The 19,120-nt window shown below is 47.9% G+C and overlaps 1 protein-coding gene across 1 annotated transcript in view; it reads left to right on the top strand.

Annotated features, from left to right (window-relative positions):
* Positions 1-19,120, top strand: part of LOC311125754 (BMP-2-inducible protein kinase-like) — a 66,231-nt gene that overhangs the window by 19,912 nt on the left and 27,199 nt on the right. The window contains exons 2-6 of the mRNA XM_084199781.1: positions 11,578-11,681; positions 15,091-15,196; positions 15,578-15,720; positions 17,864-17,985; positions 19,015-19,096. Of these exons, the coding sequence (XP_084055907.1) occupies positions 11,578-11,681; positions 15,091-15,196; positions 15,578-15,720; positions 17,864-17,985; positions 19,015-19,096 (557 nt within the window). The remainder of the gene's footprint in view (positions 1-11,577; positions 11,682-15,090; positions 15,197-15,577; positions 15,721-17,863; positions 17,986-19,014; positions 19,097-19,120) is intronic.

The raw sequence follows: 19,120 nt of genomic DNA, 5'->3' as shown, positions 1-19,120 counted from the left end.
TATAACAAAGTATTGAGAAACTTTTGTTATTGACCAAATACTTATTTTCCACCATAATTTGCAAATAAATTCATTAAAAATCCTACAATGTGATTCTCTGGATTTTTTCCCCCTCATTTTGTCTGTCATAGTTAACGTGTACCTATGATGAAAATTACAGGCCTCTCATCTTTTTAAGTGGGAGAACTTGCACAATTGGAGGCTGACTAAATACTTTTCCCCCCCCACTGTATGAGATGAGAAGTTTCCTTAGAAGATTTTGAGTTGGATCTGTCAGTACATTGCCTGATATTTTGGTTTCCACTATGTAATGCAATCCGTCTGAATGACCTAATAGGCTAATTTATTCTGATTAGGAGAGTGAGGGGGATTCCACTGACCTAAAGAACTCTTTTGAAATGTTCCTTTTTTTGGAATCATGGAATGGGACCAACTGTTTTTGCTTCTCAACGTGGTGTTTGTCAAACCTAAACGAAGCACCACTCTCATCCCTACTTTAAAAGCACCTCTCGTTGGACACCTGTCGCCAACAAAGCTCTCCTTTTCTGTTTCAAAGTACAGCGCTCCTCCCAGCCCCACACCCCACGCTTTCCAACCTAGTCTTGTTTGTCTAGAGGCTCCAGACACTTGTTGAGACTTGGTTCTCCTTGTTTTCACTGCTGACCCCTGTGATGTAATGATGTGTCTTTTCCCCCCAAAGAACCCATCTCCCCCTCTACTCCCCCTCTCTTCCCCACCCTCCCCTCCCTCCCTCCTTCCCACCCTCCCTCCCTCCTTTCTTTCCCCTCCTTCCCACCCCACCCTCCCTCTCTTCCCCTCCTCTATTCTCCCCTTCTATCCCATCATTAAGCCTCTGAAGTGCTGCCACTTGTCTCTCTCAGCCCGGTCGATCATAACTGCCGTTGGGAAGATCTATTGGGACGAAAGACTGAGCCGTGCCAGAACCTCTCCAGAGCTAAGAACTCTGCAGCAACAATAAGACAGGCTACCATATATGGCCAGGGTTAAGCCTGGCTGCTCACTAAGACTTGGATACAGTCACACTGCTCCTCATCTTACTTCTTCTGTGGTGCTCTGCCCCATGCACACCTGGGTTGCATTCATTAGGGCACACTGTAGAACAACATTTTGCACAACACAAAAAAAAAAACGTTCAGCTATTCACTCCCTGTTAGTGTTGTTCTGTGTGGTGCTTAATGAACTGACCCTGAGAATGAACCATGAAGAGATGTTGGCTAGCTACAGAAAAATACCAAGGTAGGTAGGTTAAACTTTGAGGACAAAGGTAAGCGGGCCAAGATAGATTAAAGAAAGCTGACGGCATAGACCTTCATGCTTGCCGTTCACACTCGCCAGACAGACGTTGCTGTACACACCAGAATTGAGCTGTAGTGGGAGAAAATTAGGTCAGTCAAGTCTGTGCAAGTGAAATGGAGGGAGAGGCTGTTCCGTGCATCAGACCAGACCAGTTTCACTTTCTGCCCTTTTGGTTGTTAAAACACCCAACGTTTCCATAACATCCAGCTCAGGCCGTTTTGATTGTAATCCCGATTCCTCTACACTTCTTTGTGTAACTGGTCATTTAAGTGCGTGTGCCCTTGAGTTAGGTCTTTTTATTGTATTTATTTTCCTCTCCGCTATACAACTGATGTAGGAGCAGTACTGCTGTACGAGCTGTGCATAGCCTCCATCTTCCACTCTAAATGAAAGCTGATCTAAATGAATACAGAGGGAAGCCAAAGGCAGGTCTGTTGAAACAGCAGAGTAGGAGCCTTGTCCTCCCTCCCTCTCCTCCCTCTCTCCCCTCCCTCCCTCCCTCTCCCCTCCCTCCCTCTCCCCTCCCTCCCTCTCCCCTCTCCCCTCCCTCCCTCTCTCCCCCTCTCCCCTCCTCTCTCCCCTCCTCTCTTCCCTCTCTCTCTCCCCTCCTTCCCTCTCTCCTCGCTCCCTCTCTCCCCTCTCTCGAGCCCTCTCTCTCTCCCCTCGAGCCCTCTCTCTCTCCCCTCTCTCTCTCCCCTCGAGCCCTCTCTCTCTCTCTCGAGCCCTCCCTCTCTCCCCTCCTCTCTCCCCTCGAGCCCTCTCTCTCTCCCCTCGAGCCCTCTCTCTCTCCCCTCGAGCCCTCTCTCTCTCCCCTCGAGCCCTCTCTCTCTCCCCTCGAGCCCTCTCTCTCTCCCCTCGAGCCCTCTCTCTCTCCCCTCGAGCCCTCTCTCTCTCCCCTCGAGCCCTCTCTCTCCCCATCTCTCTCCTCCTGCCCTCTCTCCCCCTCTCTACTCTTTCTCTACCCCCCTGCCCTCTCTCCTCTCATCTCTCCCCATCTCTCTCCCCCTCTCTACTCTTTCCCTACCCCCTCTCTCCCCCTGCCCTCTCTCCTCTCTCTCGCTCTCCGCTCCCCCCTCTCCCCGTCTCCCCCCTCTCTCTGTCTCCCCCCTCTCTCTACCCTCTCCCTTCTCTCTCCCCCCTCTCTCGCTCTCCCCCTCCTCTTCCCCGTCTCCCCCCTCTCTCGCTCTCCCCCCTCCTCTTCCCTGTCTCCTCGCTCTCTCCAGTCTCCCTTCTTTCTCTACCCTCTCCCTTCTCCCTCTCCCCTCTCGCTCTCTCCTCTCTCCAGTCTCCCTTCTTTCTCTACCCTCTCCCCTCACGCTCTTTCCTCTCTCTCTTCCTCTCTAAAACCTTCCCTCGCCCTCTCCTCTCTGTCCCTCTCTCCCCTCTCTTTCTCTCTCTCCTCTCTCTGTACACAGGGCACAATGCTCTCTAACAAACCATCTCTGCTAAGGCATAATGGACTCTATAGCCGCTGCACTTCCGTGGTTGGCGTGTTTGTGAACAAAAGGAACAGGACTGTGATTTAGTGAGAACCTGATCCTGAACCATATGGCCTCCGTCAAGTAGGCAGGCAGAGAGGCTCCCTCTCTCCCCACTCCCTGTTCTCCCCGCTCCCTCCCTCTCTCCCGTCTCGCTCTCTCCTCTCTCTCCCGTCTCGCTCTCTCCTCTCTCTCCCGTCTCGCTCTCTCCTCTCTCTCCCGTCTCGCTCTCTCCTCTCTCTCCCGTCTCGCTCTCTCCCGTCTCGCTCTCTCCTCTCTCTCCCGTCTCGCTCTCTCCTCTCTCTCCCGTCTCGCTCTCTCCTCTCTCTCCCGTCTCGCTCTCTCCTCTCTCTCCCGTCTCGCTCTCTCCTCTCTCTCCCGTCTCGCTCTCTACCGTCTCGCTCTCTCCTCTCTCTGTACACAGGGCACAATGCCCTATAACAAACCATCTCTGCTAAGGCATAATGGACTCTATAGCCGCTGCACTTCCGTGGTTGGCATGTGTGTGAACAAAAGGAACAGGACTGTGATTTAGTGAGAACCTGATCCTGAACCATATGGCCTCCGTCAAGTAGGCAGGCAGAGAGGCAGGCTTGGTAGGGAGAGAGACTGGGAGAGAGGCAGGCTTGGTAGGGAGAGAGACTGGGAGAGAGGCAGGCTTGGTAGGGAGAGAGACTGGGAGAGAGGCAGGCTTGGTAGGGAGAGAGACTGGGAGAGAGGCAGGCTTGGTAGGGAGAGAGACTGGGAGAGAGGCAGGCTTGGTAGGGAGAGAGACAGAGAGAGGCAGGCTTGGTAGGGAGAGAGACTGGGAGAGAGGCAGGCTTGGTAGGGAGAGAGACTGGGAGAGAGGCAGGCTTGGTAGGGAGAGAGACTGGGAGAGAGGCAGGCTTGGTAGGGAGAGAGACTGGGAGAGAGGCAGGCTTGGTAGGGAGAGAGACTGGGAGAGAGGCAGGCTTGGTAGGGAGAGAGACTGGGAGAGAGGCAGGCTTGGTAGGGAGAGAGACTGGGAGAGAGGCAGGCTTGGTAGGGAGAGAGACTGGGAGAGAGGCAGGCTTGGTAGGGAGAGAGACTGGGAGAGAGGCAGGCTTGGTAGGGAGAGAGACAGAGAGAGGCAGGCTTGGTAGGGAGAGAGACTGGGAGAGAGGCAGGCTTGGTAGGGAGAGAGACTGGGAGAGAGGCAGGCTTGGTAGGGAGAGAGACTGGGAGAGAGGCAGGCTTGGTAGGGAGAGAGACTGGGACTTTCTCTCTGCTTGATATCTCATTAGTTTGAGTTCACTCACTTGGCACAACTTGAGTTAGAGGCCGTTACAGTTTTATTGCAGTCCAATCAGAAACAAGACCACTGATGACGGTAATGACTCTGGCTAGCTAGTTGGCTCCGTTTAGGCCAACGTTAAGCAGGGATGGGTATGGGTCATGGAGAAGAGCCCTTCATGGGTCCAAAAGTTGGTGCCGTTCCGAAATGGACCTGGGGATTTCCCATCCGGACGGACCCGAGGACAACTAGACCCGTTCCGTATAGACCTGGTCGGATCCAGATCCGAGTGAAAAGGTTACTTTATGAACCAGAGCTGATACAGCAAGAGGGAGAGAGGTGATTCTCTAGCAGGAAGGAGGGAGGGAGAGAGAGATGAGAGGGCAACCAACCAAGCAGACTTTCGCTATACATTTACATTTTAGTCATTTAGCAGACGCTCTTATCCAGAGCGACTTGCAGTTAGTGAGTGCATACATTTTATTTTATTTTTTTCATACTGGCCCCCTGTGGGAATCGAACCCACAACCCTGCCGTTGCAAACGCCATGCTCTACCAACTGAGCTACATCCCCTGCCGGCCATTCCCTCCCCTACCCTGGACGACGCTGGGCCAATTGTGCGCCGCCCCATGGGGTCTCCCGGTCACGGCCGGCTACGACAGAGCTGTAGTAGACTAATAGCTGCCATAGCCAGGTTATTTATCATCCGATAATGTTTACGTAGTACCGGTCTGGACTGCATCAAACCGGGAGAAGCTAGCTAGGCTAATTGATGCTGCACGCGCTTTCTCTTCCCACACAGTCACAAACAATTCAATTCAGAATATAAAGTAGCAGCCTGCCTGTTGGCTCTTGCTCATTGTAGCCTTCTCCTTTTAACTCTTTAATTCCATCTTCCATTGATTAGATATCTCCTAACCTTATGATTAGATATCTCCTAACCTTATGATTAGATATCTCCTAACCTTATGATTAGATATCTCCTAACCTTATGATTAGATATCTCCTAACCTTATGATTAGATATCTCCTAACCTTATGATTAGATATCTCCTAACCTTATGATTAGATATCTCCTAACCTTATGATTAGATATCTCCTAACCTTATGATTAGATATCTCCTAACCTTATGATTAGATATCTCCTAACCTTTTTCCACACACGGAGGCTCTATGACTGTAGCCCAGTGCTTCTTTGATGACTTATGATTGGCCAACAACAAGCTACACATGCCATGATTGGCCAACAACAAGCTACACATGCCATGATTGGCCAACAACAAAGCTACACATGCCATGATTGGCCAACAACAAAGCTACACATGCCATGATTGGCCAACAACAAGCTACACATCACCATGATTGGCCAACAACAAGCTACACATCACCATGATTGGCCAACAACAAGCTACACATCACCATGATTGGCCAACAACAAGCTACACATGCCACTCTCGTGAAAAGCAAAGAGCAGCAACATGAATAATAATATTTCTCTACTGCAGAAGTCTCGTTCGGATCTGAATGGGTCCTTCTGGACAAGGCAGTTAAAATACCAGAGACCCGTGACAATCAGAACCGACCCGACCCAGACCAGTGACGTTATTTCGAATTCTGGATCCAGACCTGCTCGGGTCCCAGATCGGGTCTCTGGTATTCGGGTAACAGGTGGATCCGTGAAGAATTCTATAATAGAGTACTCAAACGGATGTCAAAGCTCGATCTTTAACCAGAGATCACTTTTATTTTTTTCAAACGCTGTGAAACTATTTGGTGGAATGTGCTTTCCCCTTCCCCTTCCCCTCCGCTCCCACCATGCGCGCTGAGTGAGCACACAAGCTCCCGTTAGGCCTACAGAAATAAAAATGTAAAATTTTTGTAGGCGCTCTTATCCAGAGCGACTTACAGTTAGTGCATACATTTCTAATAATTTTTGTTTTTTTCATACTGGCCCCACGTGGGAATCGAACCCACAACCCTGGCATTGCAAGCGCCATGCTCTACCAACTGAGCTACATGGGGGCCCCGAGCCAATGAAAATGTATCTGATGGGCTCCAAATGATGACAGTTTGATCAAAAATTCCAAATGGACTGGTTCTTTCTTTTTAGTCATTTAGCAGACGCTCTTATCCAGAGCGACTTACAGGAGCAATTAGGGTTAAGTGCCTTGCTCAAGGGCACATCAACAGATTTTTCACCTAGTCGTCTCGGGGATTAGAACCAGCGACCTTTCGGTTACTGGCACAACGCTCTTAACCACTAAGCTACCTGCCGCCCCAGTAGAAAAATATGTGTTCCAACAACGAGCTGCAGCTTTGGAATAATTGTAATCATTGTAATAATACGTCCTGTCTATTTTCCACTTAGGCTCTTTTGCGAACTGCTAGTGCCGTTTTGGAATCGGTTAGCCTATAACCCCCCTAAACTTAAATCGAACATCTGCATATCGAAAATACATTTTGTTTTGTAACCCTGAACAAATGATTCCAACTCACCTAATTTAAGGCCTGTGTTAACTGTTCCAGGTACGAGATGCAAAAATATTCTGCTAAATTGCGTTTTTGTTTTTTTTAACTGTAAAATAGGTGTCTTGACCGTGATAAGGGGCATCTTGTCTGTTAAATTAACAAAACAAGGCCATGCCACAGGCTTCTACATTTACATTTACATTTTTGTAATTTAGCAGACGCTCTTATCCAGAGCGACTTAGTTAGTGAGTGCATACATTTTTTTTTTTTTCATACTGGCCCCCCGTGGGAATCGAACCCACAACCCTGCCGTTGCAAACTGAGCTACATCCCTGCCGGCCATTCCCTCCCCTACCCTGGACGACGCTGGGCCAATTGTGCGCCGCCCCATGGGTCTCCAAGCAAGCACCACCGATGAGGTTACTGCCTGTGTTACACAATATAACATAACCAATTTTTATATCACGGTTTCAATAAATTCATCTTAAATGGCACTTTCTTTTTTATTGATTGAATGGGTTAATTTAGCAATTAGGATTGATCTGTAATGGTTATGATAAGTTAGGCATTGTTGTGATCTGTTGGCATAGATAAATGCGCCACATTTTTTTTTCCATTGTGGGCCTTTCTATAAAAACATATATTTTCCACTCAAGTACTCAAAAAAAAATCAGGCGAGTAACTCGAACATTCAAAAAATGTCATGCCCATCCCTAACCTTAAGTCAATTTTATTTCACTTAGGCCAACTCAAATCACTTTAATTAGGGTTGACCCCTTTCTCCCTGCTTTGACCCCTGACCTACTCTTTTGTCATGGTGATGAGGTTAGTCTGCTCTGTTGTCGTGGTGATGAGGTTAGCTTATCCAGATGTCATGTGAGGTGAGTCTAGCTGGTCTTCTAATGTAATAACACGTCTGTTTCGTGTGGCTCTGGATCCTGCTAACTGCTAATGATGATGACAGGGAGACCAGACACGGCATGGGACACAGGCCCTGCTAATGATGATGACAGGGATACCAGACACGGCATGGGACACAGGCCCTGCTAACTGCTAATGATGATGACAGGGAGACCAGACACGGCATGGGACACAGGCCTTTCTGTTATCTTAATAGCTGATCACTGCTTTATCAGGTACAGGTTGTTATTATCGGTGCTGATTTCCCCTGAGCAGACGGTGATGAGAGAATCGTCAGATTAAGCCTACTAAGCTGTTATTAGCCCACATCAGTCCTTTCTCTCTCTTTGTTTATTATTATTATTAGTTATTTAGCAGACGCTCTTATCCAGAGAGACTTACAGTTAGTGAGTGCATATAAAAAAAAAAAAATTATACTGGCCCCCCGTGGGAAACGAACCCACAACCGTGGCATAATATCAACTGGTTATATTGTATCGTGGAACACAATCTTCAACAAGGCAGTGACCTCAGCAGTGGCGATTGCTTGTAGAAGCCTATGGCTGTGCAACGGCATAGCATTGTTTGTTAATTTAGCAGATTACTCTTAATTCCCGAGCCCTTATCACAGTCGAGACACTTATTTTACAGTAAAAAACATGATGTAATATAACAGCATCAAATAAAACATTATGTAATATAACAGCATCAAATAAAACATGATGTAATATAACAGCATCAAATAAAACATTATGTAATATAACAGCATCAAATAAAACATGATGTAATATAACAGCATCAAATAAAATGTCGACCTTTGATGCAGGACTCCACCTCGGGGAGCAGTATGTTTTTGTTAGGCAACAAAGACGCCATTGTGGGGCGCTTCTTTGTTCCGGCCCTGCAACGGGTCTTTGAAGCCATTCGCTCGGTCCCCTAATGAGAGAGAAACACACACACCCATGTGGACGAGTGACAACCAGCTGTAGACTACATGATGATAAGCCTACGTTAGCACATCTCTACTTGTATATGTGCAGGGCTGGCTCCAGGCTTGTATATGTGCAGGGCTGGCTCCAGGCTTGTATATGTGCAGGGCTGGCTCCAGGCTTGTATATGTGCAGGGCTGGCTCCAGGCTTGTATATGTGCAGGGCTGGCTCCAGGCTTGTATATGTGCAGGGCTGGCTCCAGGCTTGTATATGTGCAGGGCTGGCTCCAGGCTTGTATATGTGCAAGGCTGGCTCCAGGCTTGTATATGTGCAGGGCTGGCTCCAGGCTTGTATATGTGCAGGGCTGGCTCCAGGCTTGTATATGTGCAGGGCTGGCTCCAGGCTTGTATATGTGCAGGGCTGGCTCCAGGCTCCAGGCATAAGCGACATAAACGGTATAAATACAGCATGTAAAGTGTTGGTTTCATGAGTTGAAATAAAAGATCCCAGAAATGTTGCATTAGCAAAAAGATTATTTATCTCAAATGTTGTGTACAAATTTGTTTTCCGACCCTGTTAGTGAGCATTTCTCCTTTGCCAAGATAATCCATCCACCTGACAGGTGTGACGTATCGAGAAGCTGATTAAACAGCATGATCGTTACACAGGTGCACCTTGTGCTGGGGACAAAAGGCCACTCTAAAATGTGCAGTTTTGTCAAACAACACAATGCCACAGATGTCTCAAGTTTTGAGGGAGTTTGCAATTGGTATGCTGACTGCAGGAATGTCCACCAGACCTGTTGCCAGCCCCATGTAGCTCAATTGGTAGAGCGTGGCGCTTGCAACGCCAGGGTTGTGGGTTCGATTCCCACGGCGGGGCCAGTATGAAAAATGTATGCACTCACTAACTGTAAGTCGCTCTGGATAAGAGCGTCTGCTAAATGACTAAAATGTAAATAATATAATGTTAATTTCTCTACCATAAGCCGCCTCCAACGTCATTTTAGAGAATTTGGCAGTAGAGCCAACCGGCCTGAGAACCGCAAACCCACGTGGTATGATGTTGTGTCGGCGAACGGTTTGCTGATGTCAACGTAGGGAAAAGAGTGCCCCATGGTGGCTTTGGGGTTATGGTATGGGCAGGCATAAGCTACGGACAACGAACACGGTTACATTTTAGCCATGACAATTTGAATGCACAGAGATACCGTGACGAGATCCTGAGGCCCATTGTCGTGCCATTCATCCACCACCATCACCTCATGTTTCAAATTGATAATGCACGGCCCCATGTCGCAAGGATCTGTACACAATTCCTGGAAGCTGAAAATGTCCCAGTTCTTCCATGGCCTGCATACTCACCAGACACGTCACCCATTGAGCATGTTTGGGATGCTCTGGATAGACGTGTACGATAGCATGTTCCAGTTCCTCCAATATTCAGCAACTTTGCACAGCCATTGAAGAGGAGTGGGACAACATTCCACAGGCCACAATCAACAGGCTGATCAACTCTATGCGAAGGAGATGTGTGGCGCTGCATGAGGCAAATGGTGGTCACACCAGATACTGACTGGTTTTCTGATCCACGCCCCTACTTTTTTAAAGCTGTCTGTGACCAACAGATGCATATCTGTATTCCCAGTCATATGAAATCCATAGATTAGGGCCTAATACATTTATTTCAATTGACTGATTTCCTTATGTGAACTGTAACTCAGTAAAACCTTTGAAAATGTTGCGTTTGATTTTTTTTTTGGTGTGTGTGTGTGTGTGTGTGTGTGTGTGTGTATTTGTACTGAGTGAAATGAAGATCAGTGTGTAGAACGGGCTATGACGTGGCCTGTGTTGGTGTAGCAGTGTGAACCACTTCTGGAGTACATGTAAAATGTACCGCTGCCAGCATGGCTTTGAATCTGGCCCACTGCTCTTTCAGTACATCTCTCGCCTACCTTTCACCTCCATCGCTCTCTATCCAATAAACATACAAATACTTATATGAATAAAGTTTGGACACACCTACTCATTCAAGGGTTATTCTTTATTTTTACTGTTTTCTACATTGTAGAATAATAGTGATGACATCAAAACTATGAAATAACACCTGGAATCATGTTGTAACCAAAAAAGTGTTAAACAAATCAAAATATATTTTATATTTGAGATTCTTCAAATAGCCACCATTTGCCTTGATGACAGATTTGCACACTATTGGAGTAAGATAGCCCTATTTGGTAAAAGACCAAGTCCATATTATGGTAAGAACAGCTCAAATAAGTAACACATCTCAACATCAACTGTTCAGAGGAGACTGCATGAATCAGGCCTGAATCAGGCCTTCATGGTCGAATTGCTGCAAAGAAACCACAACTAAAGGACACCAATAAGAAGAAGACCTGCTTGGGCCAAGAAAAACGAGCAATGGACATTAGACCGGTGGAAAACTGTCCTTTTGGTCTGGAGTCCAAATTTGAGAATTTTGATTCCAACCGCTGTGTCTTTGTGAGACGCGGTGTGGGTGAACGGATGATCTCTGCATGTGTATTTCCCACCGTGAAGCATGGAGGAGGTGGTGTGGGGGTGCTTTGCTGCTGACACTGTCTGTGATTTATTTAGAATTCAAGGCACACTTAACCAGCATGGCTACCACAGCATTCTGCAGCGATATGCCATCCCATCTGGTTTGGGCTTAGTGGGACTATCATTTGTTTTTCAACAGGACAATGACCCAACACACCTCCAGGCTGTGTAAGGGCAATTTGACCAAGAAGGAGAGTGATTGAGTGTTTCATCAGATGACCTGGCCTCCACAATCCCCCGACCTCAACCCTATTGAGATGGTTTGGGATGAGTTGGACCGCAGAGTGAAGGAAAAGCAGCCAACAAGTGCTCAGCATATGTGGGAACTCCTTCAAGACTGTTGAAAAAGCATTCCAGGTGAAGCTGGTTGAGAGAATGCCAAGAGTGTGCAAAGGGTGGCTATTTGAAGATTCTCATGAAATATATTTTGTTTAACACTTTGGTTATTACATGATTCCATATGTGTTATTTCATAGTTTTGATGTCTTCACTATTATTCTGTGAGTGCATACATTTTTCATACTGCCCCCCCCCCCCCCGTGGGAATCGAACCCACAACCCTGGCGTCGCAAGTGCCATGCTCTACCAACTGAGCTACAGGAGGTATTTGTGTGTGAGGTGCTAACCACTCCTCTCCTCTCTCCAGGTGGCTTCTCAGTGGTGTTCCTGGCCCGGACACACAGTGGCGTGCGCTGCGCTCTCAAGAGGATGTATGTCAACAACGTTCCTGACCTCAACATTACTATTATGGTGAGAATAGCGCTCTGTGTGTGTGTGTGTGTGTGTGTGTGTGTGTGTGTGTGTGTGTGTGTGTGTGTGTGTGTTTGCATGCGTCCTAACTTGATTTCTTGAGTCTAGTTTATGCAATCCAGAAAATACACTTGCCTGTACCAACCTCTGTAAGAAAGTTAGTTGTTGAACATTGACAAGATGTTGTTTTTCCATGAGCTTTTGACCCGTCTGTAACTGAACAGCTAGTTGTTTTCTGTGGAGTGTGCCTGTCTCTGTGCTGACTTTAACAGAGTCAGTCACACACACACACACACACACACACACACACACACACACACACACACACACACACCATGTGACCTGATGGAACCATGACACAGTTGTGTCCCGGTGTGACTTCTTGACATGGCTGTAACGGTACTGTGGAGGTGACATGGCTGTAACGGTGCTGTGGAGGTGACATGGCTGTAACGGTACTGTGGAGGTGACATGGCTGTAACGGTACTGTGGAGGTGACGTGGCTGTAACGGTACTGTTGAGGTGACGTGGCTGTAACGGTACTGTGGAGGTGACATGGCTGGCTGTAACGGTACTGTGGAGGTGACATGGCTGTAACGGTACTGTGGAGGTGACATGGCTGTAACGGTACTGTGGAGGTGACATGGCTGTAACGGTACTGTGGAGGTGACATGGCCGTAACGGTACTGTGGAGGTGACATGGCTGTAACGGTACTGTGGAGGTGACATGGCTGTAACGGTACTGTGGAGGTGACATGGCTGGCTGTAACGGTACTGTGGAGGTGACATGGCTGTAACGGTACTGTGGAGGTGACATGGCTGGCTGTAACGGTACTGTGGAGGTGACATGGCTGTAACGGTACTGTGGAGGTGACATGGCTGTAACGGTACTGTGGAGGTGACATGGCTGTAACGGTACTGTGGAGGTGACATGGCTGTAACGGTACTGTGGAGGTGACATGGCTGTAACGGTACTGTGGAGGTGACATGGCCGTAACGGTGCTGTGGAGGTGACATGGCCGTAACGGTACTGTGGAGGTGACATGGCTGTAACGGTACTGTGGAGGTGACATGGCTGTAACGGTACTGTGGAGGTGACATGGCTGTAACGGTACTGTGGAGGTGACATGGCCGTAACGGTACTGTGGAGGTGACATGGCCGTAACGGTGCTGTGTAGGTGACATGGCCGTAACGGTACTGTGGAGGTGACATGGCTGTAACGGTACTGTGGAGGTGACATGGCTGTAACGGTACTGTAACGGTACTGTGGAGGTGACATGGCTGTAACGGTACTGTGGAGGTGACATGGCTGTAATGGTACTGTGGAGGTGACGTGGCTGTAACGGTACTGTGGAGGTGACATGGCTGTAACGGTACTGTAACGGTACTGTGGAGGTGACATGGCTGTAACGGTACTGTGGAGGTGACATGGCTGTAACGGTGCTGTGGAGGTGACATGGCTGTAACGGTGCTGTGGAGGTGACATGGCTGTAACGGTGCTGTGGAGGTGACATGGCTGTAACGGTGCTGTGGAGGTGACATGGCTGTAACGGTACTGTGGAGGTGACATGGCTGTAACGGTGCTGTGGAGGTGACATGGCTGTAACGGTGCTGTGGAGGTGACATGGCTGTAACGGTACTGTGGAGGTGACATGGCTGTAACGGTACTGTGGAGGTGTCGTGGCTGTAACGGTACTGTGGAGGTGACGTGGCTGTAACGGTACTGTGGAGGTGACGTGGCTGTAACGGTACTGTGGAGGTGACATGGATGTAACGGTACTGTAACGGTACTGTGGAGGTGTCATGGCTGTAACGGTACTGTGGAGGTGACGTGGCTGTAACGGTACTGTGGAGGTGACGTGGCTGTAACGGTACTGTGGAGGTGACATGGATGTAACGGTACTGTAACGGTACTGTGGAGGTGACATGGATGTAACGGTACTGTAACGGTACTGTGGAGGTGTCATGGCTGTAACGGTGCTGTGGAGGTGACATGGCTGTAACGGTACTGTGGAGGTGACATGGCTGTAACGGTACTGTGGAGGTGACATGGCTGTAACGGTACTGTGGAGGTGACATGGCTGTAACGGTACTGTGGAGGTGACATGGCTGTAACGGTACTGTGGAGGTGACATGGCTGTAACGGTACTGTGGAGGTGACATGGCTGTAACGGTACTGTGGAGGTGACATGGCTGTAACGGTACTGTGGAGGTGACATGGCTGTAACGGTACTGTGGAGGTGACATGGCTGTAACGGTACTGTGGAGGTGACATGGCTGTAACGGTACTGTGGAGGTGACATGGCTGTAACGGTACTGTGGAGGTGACATGGCTGGCTGTAACGGTACTGTGGAGGTGACATGGCTGTAACGGTGCTGTGGAGGTGACATGGCTGTAACGGTACTGTGGAGGTGACATGGATGTAACGGTACTGTGGAGGTGACATGGCTGTAACGGTACTGTGGAGGTGACATGGCTGTAACGGTACTGTGGAGGTGACATGGCTGTAACGGTACTGTGGAGGTGACATGGCTGTAACGGTACTGTAACGGTGCTGTGGAGGTGACATGGCTGTAACGGTGCTGTGGAGGTGACGTGGCTGTAACGGTACTGTGGAGGTGACATGGCTGTAACGGTACTGTGGAGGTGACATGGCTGTAACAGCATTGTAGAGGTGACTTCTTCACATGGCTGTAACAGGGCCAATAAAGAGTAACGTCGTCATGCTCCCATCACACTGGGAGAGGACCTGTACATAAAGAAACAAAGAACAGCACGTCACAAGCAGCACTGAGTAATGAGGACTTACCGTAAAACTTCAATTAGTAACCTGGTGTTTTTTGTTCATCACTGAACACAACAGGCACTTATTATAGACATGCTTCTATTTGGAGAAAATCAAACTTCCTTGACAATAATTGTTCTCCTCTTTGACTGTGCATTTTTAGCAGTTTTTACTTACACCACTAGATGGCGATCAGCCACTTTCTGGGGGTCTGTGCTCCAGAAGTTGTTGACTGTTTTTGTGCTTGCCAGTTAGCTAGCAGTTCTCAGTTGTAAGCAGCCAATGGCTAGCAGTTTCTTACTGGTTATAAAAACAGATGATTGCCATTAAAAAAATTAAGTCATTACTAAGTTTATGTAACAAATCAAACATTAAATCTTGTAAATCATTCATGGTGACCTCATAAACAATTCCTTTAGACCTGGTGTTTATTTTAAACAGGCGTTTTATTTGCTGAAATGTGTGACGTTGCCCGGCTAATAAAAGGGACAGGTGGATATTTGAGACTGTTTAATTGGACGTTTTATGGTAATTAACTTATGCTCTAATAAGGACCATAGGCCTCTCATGAATGTCCTCCCTCTTCCTATGAGAATAATGTCTGTTTTCTTCTCCTCTGCAGAAGGAGCTGTCTGGTCATAGGAACATAGTGAACTACCTGGACTCTACCATCAACTCAGTAGGGGACAGTGTCTGGGAGGTTCTCATTCTCATGGAGTACTGTAAAGGTAGGAGTTCTAAGTTTCCCCCCCCTGTGATTTTAATACAATGGACCGGTCATTATTGTTTTATTGAGCATGAGACGGGTGCAAAATAGGCTGTACAGGTTTGAACAAACAAGACCTGTGATTTTTATATTGACCCAATAAAGTAGGATTGTAATTTCAACATGATCTCACTTTGTCAATTTTTCTCACTCCTCTTTCTCACCATCTCTCCTCCCTCCCGTTCGCTCGCCCTCTCTCCCGTTCGCTCGCCCTCTCTCCCGCTCTCACCTGCTCCCCCTTCTCCACTTTTTCTCACCCTCCTCTCCTCTCCCACTTCTGCATCACACGCCTCCCTCTCTCTCCCCCCTCCCCCCTCATTCTCTCTCTCCCTCCTCCCCCCAGCTGGTCAGGTAGTGAAGCAGATGAACCAGCGTCTCCATAAAGGGTTTACAGAGCCAGAGGTGTTGACCATCTTCACTGATACCTGTGAGGCTGTGGCCAGGCTGCACCAGTGTAGAACACCTGTCATACACAGGGACCTGAAGGTAAGGGAACTACCAATTCTCTCTCTTCCTCCTCCTTCACCCTTTCCTACTGTCCTCTTGTCACCCTGGAGTCTGTATGTGATGTCATCCTCCAACTCCCTCCTCCTTCCATCTTCCTCCTCCTCCTCCTCCTCCTCCTCCTCCCTCTTGCTGTCCCAGCACTCTAGACACCAGACTGGGGGGTTAAGGAACTCCAGAGGGACACAGAGACTGGGAGGCACAGTCACTCACTGATGGGTGAAGTGACACTGCAAAATGCCTTGTCCTGTCATCTACTCTGAGCTGTGTGTGTCTCACTGGGCTTTCTTGCATTTCTCTCTCTCTCTCTGTCTCTCTGTCTCTCTCTCTCTCTCTCTGTCTCTCTCTCTCTCTCTCTCTCTCTCTCTCTCTCTCTCTCTCTCTCTGTCTCTCTCTCTCTCTCTCTCTCTCTCTCTCTCTCTGTCTCTCTCTGTCTCTCTCTGTCTCTCTCTCTCTGTCTCTCTCTCTCTCTCTCTCTCTGTCTCTCTCTGTCTCTCTCTCTGTGTCTCTCTCTCTCTCTGTGTCTCTCTCTCTCTCTGTGTCTCTCTCTCTCTCTCTGTGTCTCTCTCTCTCTGTGTGTCTCTCTCTCTCTGTGTCTCTCTCTCTCTGTGTGTCTCTCTCTCTCTGTGTGTCTCTCTCTCTCTGTGTCTCTCTCTCTCTGTGTCTCTCTCTCTCTGTGTGTCTCGCTCTCTCTCTCTGTGTCTCTCTCTCTCTCTCTCTCTCTCTCTCTCTCTGTGTCTCTCTCTCTCTCTCTCTCTGTGTCTCTCTCTCTCTGTGTCTCTCTCTCTCTCTCTGTGTGTCTCTCTCTCTCTGTGTCTCGCTCTCTCTCTCTGTGTCTCTCTCTCTCTCTCTCTCTCTCTCCTAAAAGCAAGTGAAATAGATGATAAACAAATAGTTAAAGTACAAAAGGGAAAATAAATCAACATAAATATGGGTTGTATTTACAATGGTGTTTGTTCTTCACTGGTTGCCCTTTTCTTGTGGCAACAGGTCACAAATCGTGCTGCTGTGATGGCACACTGGTTTTTCACCCAGTAGATAAGGGAGTTTATCAAAATTGGTTTTGTTTTCTAATTCTTTGTGGATCTGTGTAATCTGAGGGAAACATGTGTCTGTAATATGGTCATACATTTGGCAGGAGGTTAGGAAGTGCCGCTCAGTTTCCACCTCATTTTGTGGGCAGTGTGCACATAGCCTGTCTTCTCTTGAGAGCCAGGTCTGCCTATGGCGGCCTTTCTCAATAGCAAGGCTATGCTCACTGAGTCTGTACATAGTCAAAGATGTCCTTAATTTTGGGTCAGTCTCAGTGGTCAGGTATTCTGCCACTGTGTACTCTCTGTTTAGAGCCAAATAACATTCTAGTTTGCTCTGTTTTTTTTGTTAATTCTTTCCAATGTGTCAAGTAATTTATATTTTTGTTTTCTCATGATTTGGTTGGGTCTAATAGTGTTGCTGTCCTGGGGCTCTGTGGGGTCTGTTTGTGTTTGTGAACAGAGGCCCAGGACAAGCTTACTTAGGGGACTCCTCTCCAGGTTCATCTCTCTGTAGGTGATGGCTTTGATAAGGAGGGTTTGGGAATCGCTTCTTTTTAGGTGGTTATAGAATTTAACGGCTCTTTTCTGGATTTTGATAATTAGCGGGTATCGGCCTAATTCTGCTCAGCATGCATTATTTGGTGTTTGACGTTGTACACAGAGGATATTTTTGCAGAATTCTGCATGCAGTCTCAATTTTGGTGTTTGTCCCATTTTGTGAATTCTTGGTTGGTGAGTGGAACCCAGACCTCTCTCTCCCCTTCCTCTGTCTCAGTACATTCAGTCTTGGCATATCTCTGCTGTGAGCTAAAATAAAGTGCCAACATAACGAGGCCTGTCCACAGCTGGTGAGTAAGCTAGTTCTCTATTGGCGACTCTGTCCACGGCTGGTGAATAAGCTTCTTCTCTATTGGCTAGTATGTCCATGGCCTGTGAATACACTGGCTTTTTATTGGCCAGCCTCTGGGGAAAATGCAGCTACTTCACAAGGACAATGTTATATCCTAGCTTTATCCTCAAAGCACACCTTCAATCAAGCTGACAATAATATTTAGCTCGATCTCCCTCCTCTCTCTCTCTCTCTCTGGCAGGTAGAGAACATCCTCCTGAGTGATAATGGGAGTTATGTTCTGTGTGATTTCGGAAGTGCTTCTCACAAGGTGCTGCTCCCACACAAAGACGGAGTGACTGCCGTGGAGGACGAAATCAAGAAGTGAGTGAGTGGGGGTATGTAAGTGGGGGTATGTGAGTACACCCAGGTGATTGTGTTGCGTGTGCCTACATAGCTACAGTGCACCCCTCGTCACGTCATCACTAAATCTGAACTGTCCGACGGATCCACGCTCTTTGCTCTGCTTTAGTTCCAGTGATACGCTGAGTGTACAAAACATTAAGAACACCTTCCTCCCTGGCTGGGGGGGGGGGGGGGGGGGGGGGGGGCTGTGCGCACATGAAGAGCTGAGTGAAATATGTATTTTTAGAAGGCATAAAAGTTGGTCCACTGAAGTGAGACTTTGTCCTTGTCTTTCTTGGCTATTTACATGGTTTTGTTCACAAGCCAGGTTGTTTTTCAATGTTTGAGTTTCAACTGCTAGGAAACGGAAGACAACGCTGCTACTAGTCAGACTCTCAATCTCACACGAACATGACTGGAGTGGCGTTACCACGGTAACCTCCCGCCCCTTAAATGGGCAGGTGAACATATTTGTCTCATCTGTGATTTTGGTTAAAAGACAAGTCACAAAAATGTAAATGTAAACAATTTACCACATGACGTCTTACTAGTAATACCCTTATTGTTGTAGAAACATTACAGGGCATGCTCCTCCGTTTCTGTGTGTTTTGTTGGTGTTATTTTGGCGGCAAACAAAATATTTTGGCTGGTTAAAAAATCTACCTGCCGCAGTGGGCTGGTGGACCAACTAGTTAGTTTTCTACTCTGGTTCTTAATGTTCTGTATTACTCAGTGGAAGTCACCACTCTGCTCCATACATCCAGGCACTTTAGCCAGCCACTGGACTAATACATAGGACTAATTTCTCAGAAGCAGTGCACTCAGAAGCAGTGCACTACAGAGGGTGCCAGCAGCCTCAGAAGGCAGTGCACTACAGAGGGTGCCATCGGCCTCAGAAGGCAGTGCACTACAGAGGGTGCCATCGGCCTCAGAAGGCAGTGCACTACACTCTTACACACCGTTACTGCATAAATAACCTTTAACCCTGACCACTTCCTGTGTGTGTAGGTACACCACCCTGTCATATCGAGCTCCAGAGATGATCAACGTGTACGCTGGGAAAGCCATTACCACCAAGGCTGATATATGGGTAAGTTGGAGCGGTGGGGGGGTG

Source organism: Coregonus lavaretus (assembly GCF_964263955.1).
Source record: "Coregonus lavaretus genome assembly, contig: HAP1_SCAFFOLD_1244, whole genome shotgun sequence".
Taxonomy (NCBI): Eukaryota; Metazoa; Chordata; class Actinopteri; order Salmoniformes; family Salmonidae; genus Coregonus; species Coregonus lavaretus.
This window is presented reverse-complemented; position numbering and strand designations above follow the sequence as displayed.